Consider the following 23733-nt stretch of genomic DNA (forward strand, 5'->3'; position numbering starts at 1 on the left):
TGTGACACTTGGTTGAAACATATGCTATGCAATGATAATCCGTGTTAATCCAAGCTAATTAGGACAAGGTGCGAGCACTATTGGTATACTATGCATGAGGCTTGCAACTTATAGGATATCTTATACATAACACATATGCTTTATTACTACCGTTGACAAAATTGTTTCTTGTTTTCAAAATGAAAAGCTCTAGCACAAATATAGTAATCAATGCTTCCTCTCGCGAAGGGCCTTTCTTCTACTTTATTGTTGAGTCGGTTTGCCTATTCTTTCTATCCCGCAAGCAAACACTTGTGTCAATCTGTGTGCATTGATTCTTACATGTTTACCTATTGCACTTGTTATATTACTTTGTGTTGACAATTATCCATGAGATATACATGTTGAAGTTGAAAGCAACCGCTGAAACTTATATCTTCCTTTGTGTTGCTTCAATGCCTTTACTTTGAATTTATTGCTTTATGAGTAACTCTTATGCAAGTCTTATTGATGCTTGTCTTGAAAGTATTATTCATGAAAAGTCTTTGCTATATGATTCATTTGTTTACTCATTATCTTCATCATTGCTTCGAATCGCTGCATTCATCTCATATGCTTTACAATTGTATTGATCAAGATTATGATAGCATGTCACTTCAGTAAATTATCCTTGTTATCGTTTACCTACTCGAGGGCGAGTAGGAACTAAGCTTGGGGATGCTTGATACGTCCCAAACGTATCTATAATTTCTTATGTTCCATGCTACTTTTATGATGATACTCACATGTTTTATACACATTATATGTCATTATTATGCGTTTTCCGAACTAACCTATTGACGAGATGCCGAAGGGCCAGTTGCTGTTTTCTGCTGTTTTTGGTTCCGTAAATCCTAGTAAGGAAATATTCTCGGAATCGGACGAAATCAATGCCCAACATCCTATTTTTCCACGAAGCTTCCGTAACACCCGAGAGCCACCGGAGGGGAGCCTTGGTGGGCCCGGATGATAGGGCGGCGCGGCCGGGGCCCGGGCCGCGCCCCTATTGTGTCACCGCCTCGTCGCCCTCCGACTCCGCCTCTTCGCCTATTTAAGCCTCCTCGACCTAAAACCTCGAGACGGAAAAGCCACGGTGACGAGAAACCTTCCGCAGCCGCCGCCATCGCGAAGCCAAGATCGGGGGACAGGAGTCTCTGTTCCGGCACGCCGCCGGGACAGGGAAGTGCCCCCGGAAGGCATCTCCATCGACACCACCGCCATCTTCATCAACGCTGATGTCTCCCATGAGGAGGGAGTAGTTCTCCTTCGAGGCTAAGGGCTGTACCGGTAGCTATGTGGTTAATCTCTCTCCTATGTACTTCAATACAATGATCTCATGAGCTGCCTTACATGATTGAGATTCATATGAGTTTTGTATCACTATTAGTCTATGTGCTACTCTTGTGATGTTATTAAAGTAGTCTATTCCTCCTTCACGGTGTAATGGTGACAGTGTGTGCATCGTGTAGTACTTGGCGTAGGCTATGATCATAATCTCTTGTAGGTTATGGAGTTAACTATTACTATGATAGTATTGATGTGATCTATTCCCCCTTTTATAGTGTGATGGTGACAGTGTGCATGCTACGTTAGTACTCGGTTTAAATTGCAAAGATCTATTATGCTCTAAAGGTTACTTAAATATGAATGTCGAATGTTGTGGAGCTTGTTAACTCCGGCATTGAGGTGCTCTCGTAGCCCTATACAACGAATGGTGTTCATTATCAAACAAGAGTATATGTAGCACAAAGGAAGAGAACTTATTTATTTATGTGATCAATGTTGAGAGTGTCCACTAGTGAAAGTATGATCCCTAGGCCTTGTTTCCAAATACCGCAATCATCGCTTGTTTATCGTTTCTATCGCATCTTTACTTCTTGCAACATTACTACCATCAACCGCACGCCGGCAAGCACTTTTCTCAGCGCCGTTACTACTGCTCATATTCATCCATACTACTTGTATTTCACTATCTCTTCGCCGAACTAGTGCACCTATACATCCGACAAGTGTATTAGGTGTGTTGGGGACACAAGAGACTTCTTGTATCGTGATTGCAGGGTTGCTTGAGAGGGATATCTTTGTCCTCTTCCTCCCTGAGTTCGATAAACCTTGGGTGATCCACTTAAGGGAAACTTGCTGCTGTTCTACAAACCTCTGCTCTTGGAGGCCCAACACTGTCTACAAGAATAGAAACACCCGTAGACATCATTGATCAAGGTTGGGAATCCCTAGGTCAGAATGTTGCATCCCAGCTCGGACCACCAGCTGACTTGGTCGATTTCCTAGATGTGTTACATAAGACCATCCATTATGTGGGAAAAAAGCGACTCAAAGAAGCCATTGAATCGGTTCAATACATAGTGGAGAATCGATGTTTGTTGTCTGACAAGAAAAGCGAACCATAAAATTGGTTCGGTTCAAAGGCTATCCAACCCGACACATTAAAGAAGAGGATCAACCAGGAGCATCTGCTGGAGTAAACAGACAAGAAAAAAAGGAATAACATGGCCCCACGTTTACCGCCAAATGCGGTTCCTCACATAGTAGAAAAAATTAGCCGATTCCTAATTCTGAAAGCTTTTTCTTTGAATCGAACCTACATAGTACATGGCCTACATATCTGAACTTATGTTGGTAACAACTAGTACTCTAGTGTTTATGTTATTTGATTACCATCGAACACACATGTTGAAAACCAACCTGGGGTTGGGTGGTTAGGATGGTGATTATACACCAGCCCACCAGAGTTCAAACGACAGGTTTAACATCTGTGTGTCTCATAAAAACGGAATATTCATTCAGTGGGAGGTGACGTTTCGTCGATAGCGAAGCATCTGTGGTGACTTCGTCAATTTCAAGATTCGATCCAACATCTCAATCTTCCGGAGGTGTTGTATGCGTGTGTATGTGAGCGTCTAGGTTTGTAATGTGTTTAAAAAAAAGGCACACTTGTTCTCCAAAGAAAAAAAAAACGGCCCCACACACCGGTGCACCAACGGTCACATGCCACAGGGCTCATGCGGACGGCGGAGGCGAAGCGGCTTATCGCAATTCACCGGAAATGGTTCGCGCGCGCCGACGAGAGGATGCAAATTACTCGAGGTATCCACACATCGCTGTGACCCCTGTCGCCTACTGCCAACCACCGCTTCTTCTCCCACCAAGAGCTTGCGAGCACTTGAGCGGGGGAAGAGGAGATGGCGGAGGCGAAGCAGCAGCAGCAGCCGCCGCAGACGGCGCTGGCCGCCAGCGGCGCATGGAAGACGGTGAAGCCCTTCGTGAACGGCGGCGCGTCCGGGATGCTCGCCACCTGCGTCATCCAGCCCATCGACATGGTCAAGGTATGAATATGGTACGCGTGCGCGGTCTGTCTCTCTCCGCAGAGAGCCTTTGGGTGGGCGGTCACTGGTCAGTGGAGCTTCACGCTATACTCAGCATGTCTGTGGAGTTCTTCTCTTTTGCGTAATAATGGCTTCCAGCCTCCCAGGGAAGGGGAATTTCGAGTGGGAGTTCTTGCAGATGAGCTGTTTGATGTTTTGCGTCCGAGGAGAGGTTTGCACCATCTGGTTGAAAATGCTGCGTCGTGGCTTTAGTTTTTGTTATGGGAATTTTGAAAGGAGTGGAGTTGAGCCTTGGCTTCGTCTAAGCAAAATGGAGTGAGCTCTGGGTTTGTTTTATAGAAAGATGGACTGAATTCTGGGACTGTGATAGTAAGTTGCATAGTGGGTTTGAAGTTTTGAACCATTGACCTTCAGGTAATTGTCCTTGTTAAAGCAATGATTTCGGTGAGACCAGGTTGTGTTGGGTTTAGTCTCACATCGGTTGTGGAAGGAGGTAGAGCACGACTTATAAGCCCGTGTTGCTCCATGGATGCGCATGCGGATGTGCGTATAGCGGCCCAACAGATGCCTTGGGCTCGATGGGGGCTAGAATGCCGGGCGTGTTCTTAGGTCTTTTCTTTCAGTTAAGTTGGAGTTTTGTGTGTATGCAGTCTCGGACCCCACAGGCATTTGATTAGTGGTTGTTGTTGTCTTTCAGGTAAAGATCCAGTTGGGCGAGGGCTCTGCCACTGCTGTCACCAGGAAGATGCTTGCTGAAGGGGGAGTTGGTTCCTTTTACAAGGTATGTTCTGTTAGGTGCTCTGCCGTACAGACTGTAGTCGATCTAGGTTTGTATTGTAATGTCGTGATGGATCTGCGTTCTTACATTTCCTGCAGAAGTAATTTATCATGGATTGGATTTTTATTTTTCTTGCATCATTTGGTACAAACTTCACAGTTTTCTAGATTGAAGTCAGCTCATGTACATTACAGTAACATGACACATGATTTGATTCATTGAGTTGTAGGTCATTCAAGAAACAATTTTGCATAAAAAATCATAACATTGGTCTTAAAAAAACTTTCTTAGCATGTTGTCCTTTTCTAACAATGAATGTCATTCTTTATTGTTTACTGTAAAATGTACGCCTTTCACTTGTTGGGATATAAAAGAGGCACTTTTCTCTTACAAATGAGTAAACGACTACTAATTGAATCTTCTTATGCTAATAATCTTTCCTTTAAGAGAAAACTGTGAATGAAATAGCTCATACTGCTTTTGGAGTTGAATGCACTGAAGATTCAAGAAAATAAAATGGAAATTTTCGTTATCGCATCAAGATGGTGGAACCAAGAAAATTTGTGTCCTTGATAGTTCTAGGTTTCTTCCTATGTGTAATATTTTCATGCTTGTAACCTTATGTTCTGCCACTTTTGACTGCATTTGCTGTTTGTATTTACAAGAATCATGCCAAGTAGTTTTGGAATTCAGTTGCCAGTCAAGAGGTGGCATGCTGCTTCTGATTGTTAGTTGTTATGCATTTATCTTGTGTAGGGATTGTCAGCTGGTTTGCTAAGGCAAGCGACATACACAACTGCTCGTCTTGGATCCTTCAGGTTTGTACGCTAGTAACTTATTTTACCAGTTATATTCCAAATAATTAGAACATGAAGGTTCATGACTTTGGAGTTAATAGTATATCCAACCTTTGAACTGCTGAATGGAGAATGCACCATATGCTTGTGGTTCTGTAGTAGTAGTTTAGAATTTTGATACTATAAAGAATTCTTTGTAGGTTGATGCTTGCTATCTAGCATCGTCAGTTCTGCAGCATTTGTGACAACCCCAGTGTGCACTTCTACATGACATATCAATTGTATGACTAAAACAACCCATCAATTGTAGGTTAACTGCCGAATCAACAATGTTTTTTTATCATTTGTCAAGTTGTGTTGAAAATATTTTCAAGAGGGAACACTTATATTAAGTAAAAGCTGGAGTTGTCAGATTCATCATTCCTGGAGATGGAAATAAAACATGACAGTGGAAGCCATCATAAAATAAAATCAATCGCTAGTCTTTTTACCATCTGCAAGGCGGGAAAATTTACTTGGGCATAATCTGTCAGATAAATCTTCAGAAGAATTTGAGATCCTGACTATGCTAGCAGTCATTCAATTTTACTTGATTATGTCTTCTTTCTGTATTTCTTCAGGGTTTTAACAAATAAAGCAGTTGAAGCAAACGATGGAAAACCACTGCCCCTAGTCCAGAAAGCTCTTATTGGCCTCACTGCCGGAGCAATTGGAGCATGTTTTGGTAGTCCTGCAGATTTGGCTCTCATCAGGATGCAGGCCGATTCAACCTTACCAGCAGCCCAGCGCCGCAACTATAAGAATGCTTTTCACGGCATTTACCGTATTATTGCTGATGAAGGTGTTCTGGCACTTTGGAAGGGTGCTGGTCCAACTGTAGCGAGAGCGATGTCGCTCAACATGGGCATGCTTGCTTCCTATGACCAGAGTGTTGAGTTACTCAGAGACAAACTTGGTGCTGGAGAGATGTCTACAATGCTTGGTAAGACGATGTTATTTTCATATTTAATTTTGCAGTATTATGTTTTTTTCATTTCTCTGCTGGGAATTGCTATGCATTTTGAGGCGTGAAGCAGAGTGGCATACTGATCATATTATCTAGAGGCCCTCAAAGCTTATGACATCTTTAGTGTATCTCTGGAGGATATACAACAATAAGTAACTTGTGGATTTCAAGCCAGTATAGAACCACTGTCGCTAACCTTAACTGTCACGCCATGCTCTGAATTTATGTAAAGCTCTATTGATTTAGAGCATGGCTCTTTGCTTGGTCCATTGGGCGGCCTCATATTCGAAGGCACGTCTTCCCATCTGTGCTGTTCAACTCTTTTAATGTTAACAGATCAGGCAACACTCCAGCCAGTTTCATTTCTAAAGAAAAGAACTCTGTTTGAATGCTACGTTAGCCTGTTGAAGGTACCTGCATGATGGTTGGCGTGCTGAAAGTAGCCTTCCGTTTGCTTAGTTCAAGGACGTCCCAGCCATTTCTGTAAAAAAGACAGATATGTATCATGTGTGTCAGGAAGTTGTGCGCTGCCGTGCCGCCCCAAAGAACTTTAGTTCATATGCCTATCTTTTTCTGTGATAGTTTTCACCATGTTATGTTTTATTTTCCTTTCTGTTAAACTGTGTGGTCTGACTGTAATTGCTTCCCATTATACTTACAAATGCTCTACGCATTCCTTAGATGACACTGAATCTGTCTTGTAGGGGCCAGTGCTGTGTCGGGATTCTTTGCATCGGCTTGCAGTTTGCCCTTCGATTATGTGAAGACACAAGTTCAGAAGATGCAGCCCGATGCCACTGGAAAGTATCCATACACTGGATCTCTTGACTGTGCAATGAAGACCTTGAAAAGTGGCGGACCATTTAAGTTCTACACTGGTTTCCCAGTCTACTGCGTCAGGATTGCCCCACATGTCATGGTATGCAGATAGTACGTGATGTTTTTCTGCTTGACAGCTTCGTATTCCATGTTCTATCCAACTGACCTAATGAGGTGTTGTATGCAGATGACTTGGATATTCTTGAGCCAGATCCAGAAGGCTGAGAAGCGTGTTGGACTTTAAGAGCTGCGTTATGCTATACCTACCCAAGGAATAATAACAGTGTTGCTTCTATGTACATTATAAGCCAGATACACAAAATTTGAACTTCTTTACTTAGCTTATATGCTACCCTGGTGCTTTGAGCCTTTCACACCATATAATCGTATCATTTCTGGGGAACTTTTGTGCTACCACCATTAGACTTGATGTATGTCATAAGATGGATCCAGACATTAGCATACTTTGTTCATCTAAATTTTGTTGTAGGTCTTCTGCTTGTCAAGTATCAATATTTATTTATTCTGTTGTTGTTTTGAGGGGTAACATGCAGTAACTTGTTGCTCATGCACCTTTCTGGCATTAGGTGAAATTGTGATAGTGACATTTGTGTTGAGTGTTGATCATCCATGATGGTGTGCAAATATTACTCAGTATACTTGGGTTTCTTGTGAATGTACTTATGTGACACGTAGCAGTAACATACTTCCCGTGATTTCCTTTGATTTTCTGTGTACCGGTGGAACCGTCCATCAGACGTCACTGGTTTTGAACTTATTTCAGACAGTAGAGACTCCATAACCATAACATTCAGTTGTAGGGATTATTTAGTTTCTGGTTTGCTGTTGCCACTGTGTATGAAGTGCACGACGTCTGTTTATCCTTGAGAAATTCTTTTAAACATTGCTTCATTTTTCTTTCATGCATCAAAAGGGAAACTTAAATACCGTTTTTATGTTTTCCATTGTTCGTCATGTGCTTGCTTTGATGATGCAGGTCCATTCGGCTACACGAAGGGATACAAAAGGGTAGGTATATACTATCTTTTAATGCCACCATGACATCTATGCTTTACCAGCATTCAAGAACTCTCAACTTCCATCAGAGTGTACTACTGTAGGTAGAGCTCAAGTAATGGTCCCTTTATGATAAATGAGCTTCTTTTTCATATAATCATATCCAGTCTCAAATAAATTTTAGTACCAGCACTTTTGGATAGAAGAATGAGCTGCCAGCTAAGGAAACAGCGAGAAGATAGTTATGGCCTATGGATATTGGAGATTGGACTGTCGCGTGTGCTCGGCCTTGACCCCTGTAGCTTCATTTCAGTAATACAGCTCCTGATGCACACTTCTAGCCAGAAACATATCATCGGTGACCTGAGAAATGAGATTCTGATGGGGTAATCCAATTAGCTTGCATTTGACCAAAAGGAAACTAAAGCACGAAATCCCAGTTTAATATGGCAGATAAATCACACAGGAAAGTTTCTGTACAGCTCCCATTGGTTTTTGAGCTAAGCGATATTAGTGGTGGTCACATCTTTTTCTCCACTGTTCAACTCCTCATCTTTTTCTTGCCTGTGCGTTGGATCTGACGCGTAACCCTATTATTATTGCATATTCTGAAGTTTTCTCTCATTCGTTTCATTGCAAACTGTAACCCTATTATTTATTGCATATTCTGAAGTTTTCTCTTATTCATTTCATTGCAAACTGTTATATCCATTCTTGAAGTTTTCTCCTGCATTTTCTACGTGCCAAGAGGTAGTCATAATGATTTTCCTTCCTATTTTCCTAATCTTAAGAATGTTTCATCGTGGCCACCATGCACGCATCTTTTGTGCAAGAAAAACAAAGAAATGAACACTGTGGAAAAGTAGCTTGTTGTGTTGTTTCGAGGAAACAAGATAGGGAATATACTCAACCATAAAGTGTCCCTACACGACAATATGGGACATTTGTTCTGTTTGTGTTCTTCAGACCAACTGACCTTGGAGAAACAAAAAGGCCACACTTCTGGAGCTGAGAGAAAACTAGTACAGTGTCTGTCTGACGTTGCTTCTTGCCAATATTCAGATCGTCATCACATTAGAGCACACATAAAATGTCTGGAAATTTTCAAACAACCTCTGAGACTCCGAAGAATCCTATTCCACGGTACATGCACATTGCCCCTTTTGCGAGTATAACGTGTATATGAACTCAGAGTTAGACTACTCATATGTGTCATATATATCCAAAGATACTAATATTTCCTCTTCTCTTTCTAGATCTGAGAAGCGTTGTCAGGACATACAGATGGCATCTCAAGGAGTTGTGCCAAAAAATCTGGACTGTCACAAGGAATAATTTAAGTTGTGCCCCACCAACCTTTCCTCCTACGTGGAGGATAGCAACAATGTGCCCGCCAAATGTTGAAATGTCATGCTGCACCGACCTTTTAGTCCAACTGTCCACCTCACCAAAAAAATTGTCAAATCAAAATTGGATCTCATTCGTCTCAAGCAAATTGTCAAATGAGAATTTGACAGCTAATTAAGAGTACTTCCCAAAAATATGTCAGTATCACCTGCAAAGATCCTTACTCGGAACCAACGGCCAAGATAGCACCGCAATCCACATCGGACGGTCATCGGGTCAACCCACTATGTCAATGCCCAAACTGTGCTAGGCCATTGCACAAATGTGCGCAAAAGCAAGTTTTCATGACGATAAATCATTATCTTAGAAGCAAGGAAACTCAATAGATTTGAGATGAAGGAAAATGTTTGCGCGTTAGCTCATTATACGAAAAGGTAAAAGACATTTTAAAGTTTCACCAAGAGAAATTGATCATTGAATCTTATTTTAAAGACAGTATCATCAAAAAGTCAATCCTTTCTTTTAGTAGAGTTTCTTATGTTTGAAACTCTCTTCTTGAGAGTTAAGGGCCAGCACCACACTCTCTGGAATTATCTATCTGGAACTGCTATCTACTTAAGCAGCATCCCATCCCTACTTTCTACTCTCTCCTCTCATCTCATTCGTTTCTTCAAGGGAAAATTTCATTCATTTTTTTTGAAGCAAAATTCTCTCCTCGGTCCATTCTAAAGAGCTAGTTTTCTAGCCTAGGTAGTGTATCAATTAAGTTTCTAACTGGATTCTTCATCGTCAATGGCGCGAACGGCAAGCAGCAAGGGGAGCAGCGGCCGCGAGCGCGAGCTGGCGCGGGTGGCAAGCAGCAAGGCCACCAGCGGGCGCGAGCGCGACGTGAAGAAGCCGCTGCTGCTGGGGAGGTTCGAGGTGGGGAAGATGCTGGGGCAGGGCAACTTCGCCAAGGTCTACTACGCCCGCAACGTCGGCACCGGCGAGGAGGTGGCCATCAAGGTCATCGAGAAGGAGAAGATCTTCAAGTCCGGCCTCACGTCCCACATCAAGCGCGAGATCGCCGTGCTCCGCCGCGTGCGCCACCCGCACATCGTGCAGCTCTACGAGGTCATGGCCACCAAGCTGCGCATCTACTTCGTCATGGAGTACGTCCGCGGCGGCGAGCTCTTCGCGCGCGTCGCCAAGGGCCCGCTCCCGGAGCCCGAGGCGCGCCGATACTTCCAGCAGCTCGTCTCCGCGGTGTCGTTCTGCCACGCGCGCGGGGTGTACCACCGCGACATCAAGCCCGAGAACCTCCTCGTCGACGACGCCGGCGACCTCAAGGTCTCCGACTTTGGCCTCTCCGCCGTCGCCGAGCAGATACGCCACGACGGGCTCTTCCACACCTTCTGTGGCACTCCCGCCTACGTCGCCCCCGAGGTGCTGTCGCGGCGAGGGTACGACGCCGCCAAGGCCGACCTGTGGTCCTGCGGGGTCGTGCTCTTCGTCCTCGGCGCCGGATACCTCCCTTTCCAGGACCGGAACCTCGTCGGCATGTACCGCAAGATCCACAGGGGCGACTTCCGCTGCCCCAAGTGGTTCTCTCCGGAGCTGCTGCGCCTCCTCCACCGCCTGCTGGACACCAAGCCCATCCGCCGCGCGGCCGTGGACGAGATCATGGAGAACGAGTGGTTCAGGGTCGGGTACCGCCGCTTCTCCTTCCGCATCGAGGACGACCGCTCCTTCACCCGCTTCGACCTAGACGACGGCGACGTCTACGCGTCCACCTCGCCGCCGGACACCCCGCGGACGGAGGACGGCGGCGACCGCGCTGACGACCCCGACCTGCACGCGAGGATAACGTCGTGCGGGTCGGCGCCGTCGCTGCTCGAAGGGAGGCTGCTGGGAAACTCGGGCCGGCGGTCCAACCTGCAGAACGCGTCGTCGCTGCTGGAAGGGAGGTTGCTGGGCGAGAGCTCGCGGCGGCGGTCGAGCCTCAACGCGTTCGACCTCATCTCCTTCTCGCCGGGGTTCGACCTGTCGGGGCTGTTTGAGGACGAGGGAAACGGTACCAGCGGCGAGGGCGAGCAGCAGCAGAACGCGGCGCGGTTCGTGTCGGCCGCGCCGGTGGAGGAGATCCTGGCGTCTCTGGAGAGGACGGCGGCGGCGGCGGCTATGGCGGTGCGGGCGAGGGAGGACGGGTCCGTGATCATGGAGGGGACGCGCGAGGGCGCGCACGGCGCGCTGGCGGTGGTCGCGGAGATCTACGAGCTCACGACAGAGCTGACCGTAGTGGAGGTGCGGCGCAAGGCCGGCGGCGCCGCCGAGTACGAGGAGTTCTTCCGGGCGAGCCTCAAGCCCAGCCTCGCCGAGCTCAAGTGCGACGAGCAGCCACGCGCCGCCGCCGGCGACACCCCTCGGAAAGTATGATCGATCGTGGGCTCGTGGCGTGCGATCAATGCATGCGCGCACGTTCTGGTTGACTGGTCATCAGAATCATATACGTACATACACATACCAATACATGTGTGTATGTACAGGAAAGGTATATGGATACATACGTACAAATACAGTAACATTTTTTCGGTGGCGCCTCAAGCCCTGCCTCGGCGAGCTCATGGCCTGATGTGCGACGAGTTACGAGTAGCCATGCTCCGACGTCGTCGAGACCTCTCGGAGTGTATGATCATGCCGGTACATGCAGGCATGCTCACTGGTCATTAGAATCGTATACACATACGTACAAGTACGTATACCATTTTTTTGGGGCGGTGCTATGGGTGGTATCTATTTTGAAAGTTCCATTCCATGACACTGTATAAAGGGTAAAACGGGGTGAAAACTGGGGACATTGTTCATTAGGAGATCAAGTGTGTTAAGTTACTAGTAAGTGTGATGTTTGATTGTTTTGATGTACTGTATGAGTTCCTTGTATATTTGGAGAAGCAAATTAATGAAAACTATCGATTCATTTTTTTTCTTACAAGTTCATACAACCACACAATCTTCATACATTGACAAAATGCTGTGTCATCCGTGATAACAACTTGCGATACGAGGAGCTGTTAACTGGCAGATCAATGCATGTACGTCCACGTAATCTCTCTAGCTTAGGACAGTGACACGATATACAATCAAATTAGATTTTTTTGCATAAATAGTTAAATGATGCTGCTTCTTATTATGAGACTAGGGGTTTGCTGAATTAGGACAACGGTCCACAAACATGTATTTGGACGGTATTTTGCTTAAAATTATATTACCTCCGTTCTAAAATAGTTGTCTCATTTTATCTAGATATTGTTGTATTTAGCGGATATCCACTTTTAAACTTAGGAGCATGCTCATGCTACCTAAGAAAAGCAATTTAAAATGTCAAAAAATATAAACGTTAATTTAAAATGCCATGGGTATTAGGTACCTTACAATGTAATCTAGATTATTGACTCTAGTGCAAGTGGGAGATTGTTGGAGATATGCCCAAGAGGCAATAATAAAGTGGTTATTATAATATCTTTGTGTTTATGATAAATGTTTGCAACTATGCTATAATTGTATTAACCGAAACATTCATACATGTGTGTTATGTAAACAACAAGGAGTCCCTAGTAAGGCTCTTGTATAACTAGCTTGTTGATTAATGGATGATCATGGTTTTCGTGATCATGAACATTGGATGTTATTAATAACAAGGTTATGTCATTAATTGAATGATATAATGGACACACACCCAAACAAGTGTAGCATAAGATCAAGTCATTAAGTTCAATTTGCTATAAACTTTCGATACATAGTTACCTAGTCCTTCGACCATGAGATCATGTAAATCACTTACACCGGAAGGATGCTTTGATTACATCAAACGCCATTGCGTAAATGGGTGGTTATAAAGATGGGATTAAGTATTCGGAAAGTGAGAGTTGAGGCATGTGGATCAACAGTGGGATTTGTCCATCTCGATGACAGATAGATACACTCTGGGCCCTCTCGGTGGAACATCGTCTAATTAGCTTGCAAGCATGTGATTAGATCACAAGAGATGACATACCACGGTACGAGTAAAGAGTACTTGTCGGTAACGAGGTTGAACAAGGTATGGAGATACCGATGATCGAACCTCGGACAAGTAAAGTATCGTGTGACAAAGGGAATCGGTATCGTATGTAAATGGTTCAATCGATCACTAAGTTATCGTTGAATATGTGGGAGCCATTATGGATCTCCAGATCCCGCTATTGGTTATTGCTCGGAGAGGAGTCTCGACCATGTCTGCATAGTTCACAAACCGTAGGGTGACGCGCTTAAGGTTCGATGTCGCATAAGTAGATTCGGAATATGAGATGGAGACCGAAGTTTGTTCGGAGTCTCGTATGGGATCCAGGACATCACGAGGAGGTCCGGAATGGTCCGGAGAATAAGATTCATATAAGGGAAGTTGATTTCTAGGTTTCGGAAAAAGTTCGGAATTTGTCCGGTGATAGATCGGAAGGTTCTAGAAGGTTCCGGAGGGGTCCACCTTGGGGCCCACGACCAAGGGGGCCCACATGGGCTGAGGGGGTGCTGCCCAGCCCTAATGGGCCAGGCGCACCAAGCCTCAAAGGCCCAGGCCGGCCAACCCCCTAAACCCTAAAGGGGGGATCAACTTGGGGGGAAAGATTTCCCTCTTCCCCCCACTTGGCCGCCGGCCCTAACCCTAGATGGGGAAGGGGGCCACCCCAACGGACCATATAAAGAGGGGAGGGGTGGCCGGCCACTTCACCTTTGACCAAGCCCCGGCCGCCCCCTCTCTTCCTCCACCATATCGCTCGTTCCGGCTTGGCGAAGCCCTGCAGCTTTTCTCCTCCACTACCACCACCACCACGCCGTCGTGATGCTGGGATTCCGTGGAGATCTACCACACCTCCGCTGCCCGCTGGAACGGGGAGAGGACGGGCTTCATCGACACCATACGCACGATCGAGTACGGAAGTGCTGCCGGATTGCAGCACGGACGATCGACTACATCAACAACGAGATTAATCTCGTAGGCTTTGGAATCTTCGAGGGTTAGTCTCGCCATCTTCTCGTTGCTTCGATCTTGGTACATTAGATCTTGCTTCTTCCTAGATTGGATCTTGGTTTTTGTTCATGTTCACGGTAGAAATTTTTTGTTTTCCTTGCAACGAACCCTTCAATGGTTTCAGAGTCGTGTCTATGCATAGATCTGTTGCACGAGTAGAACACAATGGTTTTGTGGGCGTTGATGCTTTTGGTGTTTTTAGTTAGTGCACTTTGCATCTTGCGGGATGGTGGGATGAAGCGGCCCGGGCTAACTTTACATGACCGCGTCTCATGAGACTTGCTCCACGCTTGACATGCAACTTGTATTGCATAAGTGGCTTTGCGGGTGTACTGTCTGTCCCACCATAGTGAAGATTCAATTTTCTCTTTCTATTGACAACACTAGTATCACCGTTGTGGTTCATGTTCGTAGGTAGATTGGATCTTACTCGAAAACCCTAAACCACGTAAAATATGCAAACCAAATTAGAGGCGTCTAACTTGTTTTTGCGGGGTATGGTGATGTGATATGGCCATGTGATGATCATTATATTTGATGTATGAGATGTTCATTATTGTATTATGGCAACCAGCAGGAGCCTAATGGTTGTCTTTAATTTTTGTTAAAGACCTGCGTGTCTATTCATCATGTAATAGCTTTATTTCAAGTAGTTGTTATAGTAGCTATAAGTGATGGACAACCATGAAGCGGCGCCACTGACCTTGACGCCATGCTGGTGATGATGGAGATCATGTCCGTGCTTTGTGAAAGATCGAGATGTCGCCTAGAGGGGGGGTGAATAGGCAATTACAAACTCTTTCGGATTTGTCTTGTAAGAATGCGGAATTAAACTATCGTTTAGTTTACAAGCACAAACCCTAAATATGCTAAGCTCAACTAAGTGTAACAATAGCAACTAGAGCTAAGCAAGATAGGCACAAGATATATGTAGCACAAGTGATAGCAAGATATATGTACTTCAAGCACGATGGCTATCACAAGGAAAGAGAGCTCGGGTACAGAAATAACCGAGGCACGCGGAGACGAGGATGTATTCCCGTGTTCCATTCCTTTGCAAGAAGGTACGTCACGTTTGGAGGAGTGGAGGTCCCACGAAGGATTCCCCACGCCACGAAGGCTCACCCTATTCTCCGAACCACACCCACGAAGGATAATGGCCCTTTCCTTATGGTTAGCTTTTCCTCCGCTCCGGAGATGGCAAGCTCCACAACCACTTCACAAGCTCCACGAAGGAGAAGCCCGAGCCTCTTCACAATCTTCTTGAAGAGATCACCGGAGCACCAACCGCCAAGCCAACTAGGAGGTCTCCCTCCAAGAGTAACAAGCTCACGGTGTCTCACTCGAACTAATCGTGGTGGAGAGCTCAACACTATGCAATGATGCAAAGCAAGAACACTAGATGTGTTCAAGTCCTTCACTCTCAAATTCCACCCAAGCAACAAATGCTAAGATGAGATTGGAGAGAAAGAACAATGGGGAAAGTCAACAAAAGACTCCAAGATCTAGATCCAAAGGGTTCCCCTCACTTAGAGGAGAAATTGATTGGTGGGGATTGTAGATCTAGATCTCCTCTCTCAAATCCTCAAGAATGGGCAAGAATCATGGGAGGAATCAAGGGGGGAAGCAAGTTCTTCAAATAGCAACAATGGAGGTGAAGAAGGGGAAGACCTAACTTGCTCAAGGTGGAAGAAGGGCTATTTATAGCTAGGGAGCAAATAAAACCGTTGGGGGAAAAAGACAAGTCAAAGACACGCAGGAAAATCGCCCCAGCCGGCGCACGGAGCCGGCCGGCCGGGCGGAGAGCCGGACCGGCCGGTCACCAGCCCGGCCGGACCGAGCCATAGGACTGGTCGGGGCGGGAGAGAGCGAGGGAGACGGCAGCGAGGCCTCGGCCGGGCAGCGGGAGGCCCAGCCGGGCGGCGGGCGGCGCGGGCGGCGGGCCACGCCAGGGAGGCGGCCCGGCAGGGGAGCGGCCGGTCGGGCATGCAGCGCGTGGGCGGCGCGGAGTGGAGTGGGCCGCGCGCTCAGTTGGGCCGGTCGGCGACCGGCACCTGGGCCGGACCGGTTCGGGGGCGCCACAGTATGCCGCTCGGTCGGCGTCAGCGCCCGGGCCGGTTTCGGCCGGGTGGGCCGGCGTGTGGGCCGGTCAGGCCGGTCGGCCGGCCGGCAGCCCCCCCTTTTTTCTTTTTCTTTTCTTTTTCTTCTTTTACTCTTTTCCCTTTTTCTTTAATAACTAATGCTCCCGTACTCCGATTGACATGAAACCAATTTTGTTGGAAATATGGAGACTCCTCACAGAACATTTTAGATGATTTTAGAGAGGGAGTCTCCCACCGTCAAGAAACGGTGAAGACGTCCAAACTCGAAAACGCAATAGAAGATGCATGCGGATTCCGTTTTCGATGAACTTGGGCTTGTTGTAAAGCTAGCAACAAGCTCAAGAACCTCACATAGATACACTCTGGGCCCTCTCGGTGGAACATCGTCTAATTAGCTTGCAAGCATGTGATTAGATCACAAGAGATGACATACCACGGTACGAGTAAAGAGTACTTGTCGGTAACGAGGTTGAACAAGGTATGGAGATACCGATGATCGAACCTCGGACAAGTAAAGTATCGTGTGACAAAGGGAATCGGTATCGTATGTAAATGGTTCAATCGATCACTAAGTTATCGTTGAATATGTGGGAGCCATTATGGATCTCCAGATCCCGCTATTGGTTATTGCTCGGAGAGGAGTCTCGACCATGTCTGCATAGTTCACAAACCGTAGGGTGACGCGCTTAAGGTTCGATGTCGCATAAGTAGATTCGGAATATGAGATGGAGACCGAAGTTTGTTCGGAGTCTCATATGGGATCCAGGACATCACGAGGAGGTCCGGAATGGTCCGGAGAATAAGATTCATATAAGGGAAGTTGATTTCTAGGTTTCGGAAAAAGTTCGGAATTTGTCCGGTGATAGATCGGAAGGTTCTAGAAGGTTCCGGAGGGGTCCACCATGGGGCCCACGACCAAGGGGGCCCACATGGGCTGAGGGGGTGCTGCCCAGCCCTAATGGGCCAGGCGCACCAAGCCTCAAAGGCCCGAGCCGGCCAACCCCCTAAACCCTAAAGGGGGGATCAACTTGGGGGGAAAGATTTCCCTCTTCCCCCCACTTGGCCGCCGGCCCTAACCCTAGATGGGGAAGGGGGCCACCCCAACGGACCATATAAAGAGGGGAGGGGGTGGCCGGCCACTTCACCTTTGACCAAGCCCTGGCCGCCCCCCTCTCTTCCTCCACCATATCGCTGTTCCGGCTTGGCGAAGCCCTGCAGCTTTTCTCCTCCACTACCACCACCACCACGCCGTCGTGCTGCTGGGATTCCGTGGAGATCTACCACACCTCCGCTGCCCGCTGGAACGGGGAGAGGACGGGCTTCATCGACACCATACGCACGATCGAGTACGGAAGTGCTGCCGGATTGCAGCACGGACGATCGACTACATCAACAACGAGATTAATCTCGTAGGCTTTGGAATCTTCGAGGGTTAGTCTCGCCATCTTCTCGTTGCTTCGATCTTGGTACATTAGATCTTGCTTCTTCCTAGATTGGATCTTGGTTTTTGTTCATGTTCACGGTAGAAATTTTTTGTTTTCCTTGCAACGAACCCTTCAATGGTTTCAGAGTCGTGTCTATGCATAGATGCGTTGCACGAGTAGAACACAATGGTTTTGTGGGCGTTGATGCTTTTGGTGTTTTTAGTTAGTGCACTTTGCATCTTGCGGGATGGTGGGATGAAGCGGCCCGGGCTAACTTTACATGACCGCGTCTCATGAGACTTGCTCCACGCTTGACATGCAACTTGTATTGCATAAGTGGCTTTGCGGGTGTCTGTCTGTCCCACCATAGTGAAGATTCAATTTTCTCTTTCTATTGACAACACTAGTATCACCGTTGTGGTTCATGTTCGTAGGTAGATTGGATCTTACTCGAAAACCCTAAACCACGTAAAATATGCAAACCAAATTAGAGGCGTCTAACTTGTTTTTGCGGGGTTTGGTGATGTGATATGGCCATGTGATGATGATTATATTTGATGTATGAGATGTTCATTATTGTATTATGGCAACCAGCAGGAGCCTAATGGTTGTCTTTAATTTTTATTAAAGACCTGCGTGTCTATTCATCATGTAATAGCTTTATTTCAAGTAGTTGTTATAGTAGCTATAAGTGATGGACAACCATGAAGCGGCGCCACTGACCTTGACGCCATGCTGGTGATGATGGAGATCATGTCCGTGCTTTGTGAAAGATCGAGATGTCGCCTAGAGGGGGGTGAATAGGCAATTACAAACTCTTTCGGATTTGTCTTGTAAGAATGCGGAATTAAACTATCGTTTAGTTTACAAGCACAAACCCTAAATATGCTAAGCTCAACTAAGTGTAACAATAGCAACTAGAGCTAAGCAAGATAGGCACAAGATATATGTAGCACAAGTGATAGCAAGATATATGTACTTCAAGCACGATGGCTATCACAAGGAAAGAGAGCTCGGGTACAGAAATAACCGAGGCACGCGGAGACGAGGATGTATTCCCGTGTTCCATTCCTTTGCAAGAAGGTACTTCACGTTTGGAGGAGTGGAGGTCCCACGAAGGATTCCCCACGCCACGAAGGCTCACCCTATTCTCCGAACCACACCCACGAAGGATAATGGCCCTTTCCTTATGGTTAGCTTTTCCTCCGCTCCGGAGATGGCAAGCTCCACAACCACTTCACAAGCTCCACGAAGGAGAAGCCCGGGCCTCTTCACAATCTTCTTGAAGAGATCACCGGAGCACCAACCGCCAAGCCAACTAGGAGGTCTCCCTCCAAGAGTAACAAGCTCACGGTGTCTCACTCGAACTAATCGTGGTGGAGAGCTCAACACTATGCAATGATGCAAAGCAAGAACACTAGATGTGTTCAAGTCCTTCACTCTCAAATTCCACCCAAGCAACAAATGCTAAGATGAGATTGGAGAGAAAGAACAATGGGGAAAGTCAACAAAAGACTCCAAGATCTAGATCCAAAGGGTTCCCCTCACTTAGAGGAGAAATTGATTGGTGGGGATTGTAGATCTAGATCTCCTCTCTCAAATCCTCAAGAATGGGCAAGAATCATGGGAGGAATCAAGGGGGGAAGCAAGTTCTTCAAATAGCAACAATGGAGGTGAAGAAGGGGAAGAACTAACTTGCTCAAGGTGGAAGAAGGGCTATTTATAGCTAGGGAGCAAATAAAACCGTTGGGGGAAAAAGACAAGTCAAAGACACGCAGGAAAATCGCCCCAGCCGGCGCACAGGCCGGCCGACCGGGGCAGGAGCCGGACTGGCCGGTCACCAGCCCGGCCGGACCGAGCCATAGGACGGTCGGGGCGGGAGAGAGCGAGGGAGACGGCAGCAGGCCTCGCTGGGCAGCGGGAGGCCCAGCCGGGGCGGCGGCTGGCGCGGGCGAGCGGGCCACGCCAAGGAGAGGCGGCCCAGCAGGGGAGCGGCCGGTCGGGCATGCAGCGCGTGGGCGGCGCGGAGTGGAGTGGGCCGCGCGCTCAGTTGGGCCGGTCGGCGACCGACACCTGGGCCGGACCGGTTCGGGGGCGCCACAGTATGCCGCCCGGTCGGCGTCAGCGCCCGGGCCGGTTTCGGCCGGGTGGGCCGGCGTGTGGGCCGGTCAGGCCGGTCGGCCGGCCGGCAGCCCCCCCTTTTTTCTTTTTCTTTTCTTTTTCTTCTTTTACTCTTTTCCCTTTTTCTTTAATAACTAATGCTCCCGAACTCCGATTGACATGAAACCAATTTTGTTGGAAATATGGAGACTCCTCACAGAACATTTTAGATGATTTTAGAGAGGGAGTCTCCCACCGTCAAGAAACGGTGAAGATGTCCAAACTCGAAAACGCAATAGAAGATGCATGCGGATTCCGTTTTCGATGAACTTGGGCTTGTTGTAAAGCTAGCAACAAGCTCAAGAACCTCACACAGAGAAACACCAAGAAGAAATAAGGATATGCAAAGTATGCAAAGGATTGAGCTCCCTAAGACGATGTGATCAAGTTACTCAACCGAAAGCCCCTCTTAATAGTGTGGCTATCTATCCTATAATCCGGTCTCCCATCAACCACCTTGAGACCGGTAAAAGGAAAACCTATCAAGGTCATACCTTTGCCTTGCGCATCCCGCTTGATCTTGATGATAACTCTTCAAGCTCTACACAAGCTGGAATGCCACAACTTGATCATTGTTGCTTTGTGAAGACTCACAAATGCTCCCCCATACACTATGATGGGAAAGCTTCATTGATGCACATCTTCACAAGTCCATTATCACCAAATGGACGGCAAGCCTCAAGCATGTGATCCACTTGAGATGCTCATCTTGAACTTGCCCAACTCAACCTTGTATCTTCTCATACTCACATAAGATAGAGCATGGCTACTATTGAGTTCCACATAAGAACTCCATCTTCATTTCTTTTCTTGATCATATCACATATATATCTTCAAACCGATGATCTTGATGCCAATACACAAGATGTATCTTTATTTACATGGCATCCATACTTGAATCCAACAAATGGAATACAAGTAGAACCTATGGAATATTCCTTCATATAAACTCAATGAAAATATTAGTCCATAGGGGTTGTCATTAATTACCAAAACCACACATAGGGGCAATGTACCCTTACACTTTGGAGATGGAGATCAAAAGCACAAGAATAAAGGCCATATCATATCACACATTATGAATTGCACGTGATGTTAATCCTTTATGCATCTTATTTTGCTTAGATCGCGACGGTAGCATTATAAGATGATCCCTCTCACTAAAATATCAAGATAATAAAGTGTTCATCCTTAGTATGCACCGTTGCTAAGACTTGTCGTTTCGAAGCATCACGTGATGATCGGGTGTGATAGATTCTACATGTGCATACAATGGGTGCAAGCCAGTTTTGCACACGCGGATACTAAGGTTGCCTTGACGATCCTAGCATGTACAGACATGGTCTCGGAACACGGGTACCGAAAGGTAGAGCATGAGTCATATGAATGATATGATGAACATTTTGAGTGTTCTCCTTTGAAGCTACATCTTTTCTCGTGAAGATCGGACTTGGTGTAGTGGATTTGGTTCGTGTGATCACTAAGACAATGCGAGGGATGTTGTTTTGAGTGGGAGTTCACCTAGTTAATTTAAGAATTAAAATTGAACTCAATTTATCATAAACTTAGTCTAAACTCTTTGCAAATATGTTGTAGATCATGGCGTCCCCCTCCATAGTTTTAACCAGTTCCTAGAGAAAGAAAAGCTTAAGAGCAACGGTACCAACTTCACCAACTGGTTCCGTCATGTGAGGATTTTCCTCAATGGTGGAAATCTGCAATATGTGCTCGAAGCACCGCTAGGTCCCCCACCACCACCTGCAGTATCTGAGGATGTAAAGAATGATTACGAGACTCGGGTCATTCAGTACTCTCAAGTTCAGTGTGCCATCCTGTGCAGCCTAGAGGCGGAGCTCCAAAAACGGTTTGAGCACCACGACCCTTATGAGCTGGTCCATGAGCTAAAAGCTATCTTTGAAAGTCATGCGGGCGCGGAAAGCTATGAGGCCTCGAAACACTTCTTTGGTTGCATGATGGAAGAGGGTAGCTTCGTTAGCGAGCACGTGCTCAAGATGTCTGGGCACGCGAAGAAGCTTAGTGACTTTGGAATTGTGATTCCTAACCAGTTGGGCATTCATCGTGTCCTCCAATCACTGCTACCTAGTTACAAGAACTTCGTGATGAACTACAACATGCAGAACATGAACAAAGAGTTACCTGAACTCTTCTCCATGCTGAAATCTGCTGAAGTTGAGATACATAAGAGCACCAAGTGTTGATGGTCAACAAGACCACCAGTTTCAAGAAGCAGGGCAAGCCTAACAACAAGGGCAACTTCAAGAAGGGCGGCAAGAAAGCTGCTGCGCCTCCTGAGAAGCCTAAGGCTGGCCCTAAGCCTGATACTGTGTGCTATTACTGCAAGGAGAAGGGGCACTGGAAGAGGAATTGCCCCAAATACTTGGCTGATCTGAAGAATGTTCTCATCAAGAAGAAAGGTATATTTGATATACATGTTATTGATGTCTATCTTACTGGTTCTCGTAGTAGTGCCTGGGTATTTGATATTGGTTCGGTTGCTCACATTTGTAACTCGAAACAGTAGCTGCTGAATAAACGAAGCCTGGCGAGGGACGAGGTGACGATGCGCATTGGAAATGTATCCAAGGTCGATGTGATCGCCGTCGGCACACTCCCTCTACATCAACCTTCGGGATTAGTTTTAAACCTCAATAATTGTTATTTGGTGCCTGCGTTGAGCATGAACATTATATCTGGATCGTGTTTAATGCAAGACGGTTATTCGTTTAAATCGGAGAATAATGGCTGTTCTATTTATATGAGTAATATCCTTTATGGTCATGCGCCTGAGATGAATGGTTTATTCTTGTTAAATCTCGATAGTAGTGATACACATGTTCATAACATTGATGCTAAGTGAATTAAATTGAATGATAATTCTACTTATATGTGGCACTGTCGTCTTGGTCATATTGGAGTGAAACGCATGAAGAAACTCCATTCCGATGGATTTCTTGAGTCACTTGACTTTGAGTCACTTGATAGATGTGATACGTCTCAAACGTATCTATAATTTCTTATGTTCCATGCTAGTTTTATGACAATACTCACATGTTTTATATACACTTTATATCATTTTGATGCATTTTCCGGCACTAACCTATTAACGAGATGCCGAAGCGTCAGTTCCTGTTTTCTGCTGTTTTAGGTTTCAGAAATCTTACACCGGAAATATTCTCGGAATTGGACGAAACAAAAGCCCACGGTCTTATTTTCCACGGAGCTTTCCAGAACACCGAAGGAGAGAAGGAGAGGGGCCAAGGTGGCCCCACACCACAAGGCGGCGCGGCCAGGAGGGGGGCGCGCCAGCCTATGGGGTGGGCCCCTCGGCCGCCTCCCGACTCTGCCCCTTCGCCTATTTATTCTCTTCGTCGCGAAAACCCTAGTACCGAGAGCCAGGATACGAGAAAACATACTGTGACGCCGTCGCCGCCAATCCCATCTCGGGGGGATTCAGGAGATCGCCTCCGGCACCCTGCCGGAGAGGGGAATCGTCACCGAAGGACTCTACATCATCATGCCCGCCTCCGGATTGATGCGTGAGTAGTTCATCCTTGGACTATGGGTCCATAGCAGTAGCTAGATGGTTGTCTTCTCCTCTTGTGCTATCATGTTTAGATCTTGTGAGCTTCCTAACATGATCAAGATCGTCTATTTGTAATGCTACATGTTGTGTTTGTTGGGATCCGATGAATATGGAATACTATATCAAGTTGATTATTGATCTATCATATATGTGTTGTTTATGATCTTGCATGCTCTCCGTTGCTAGTAGAGGCTCTGGCCAAGTTGATACTTGTAACTCCAAGAGGGAGTATTTATGCTCGATAGTGGGTTCATGCCTCCATTGAATGCAGGG

General features: G+C 46.5%; 2 protein-coding genes across 2 annotated transcripts in view; both read left to right on the plus strand.

Moving 5' to 3' along the window:
• The first annotated feature begins 3203 nt into the window (after window positions 1-3203).
• LOC124668285 (mitochondrial dicarboxylate/tricarboxylate transporter DTC-like) lies at window positions 3204-7285 on the plus strand. The gene is made up of 6 exons (XM_047205453.1): window positions 3204-3362; window positions 4060-4143; window positions 4897-4958; window positions 5558-5919; window positions 6648-6862; window positions 6950-7285. The coding sequence occupies exons 1-6, from the start codon at window positions 3219-3221 to the stop codon at window positions 7004-7006; spliced, it is 924 nt and encodes a 307-aa protein (XP_047061409.1). The 5' UTR covers window positions 3204-3218; the 3' UTR covers window positions 7007-7285.
• A 2633-nt stretch (window positions 7286-9918) lies between these two features.
• Window positions 9919-23733, plus strand: part of LOC124663989 (putative CBL-interacting protein kinase 13) — a 35859-nt gene continuing 22044 nt past the window's right edge. Inside the window, exons 1-2 of the mRNA XM_047201610.1 lie at window positions 9919-11033; window positions 11088-11535. Of these exons, the coding sequence (XP_047057566.1) occupies window positions 9919-11033; window positions 11088-11535 (1563 nt within the window). The remainder of the gene's footprint in view (window positions 11034-11087; window positions 11536-23733) is intronic.

The sequence above is a fragment of the Lolium rigidum genome, chromosome 6 (assembly GCF_022539505.1).
Source record: "Lolium rigidum isolate FL_2022 chromosome 6, APGP_CSIRO_Lrig_0.1, whole genome shotgun sequence".
Taxonomy (NCBI): Eukaryota; Viridiplantae; Streptophyta; class Magnoliopsida; order Poales; family Poaceae; genus Lolium; species Lolium rigidum.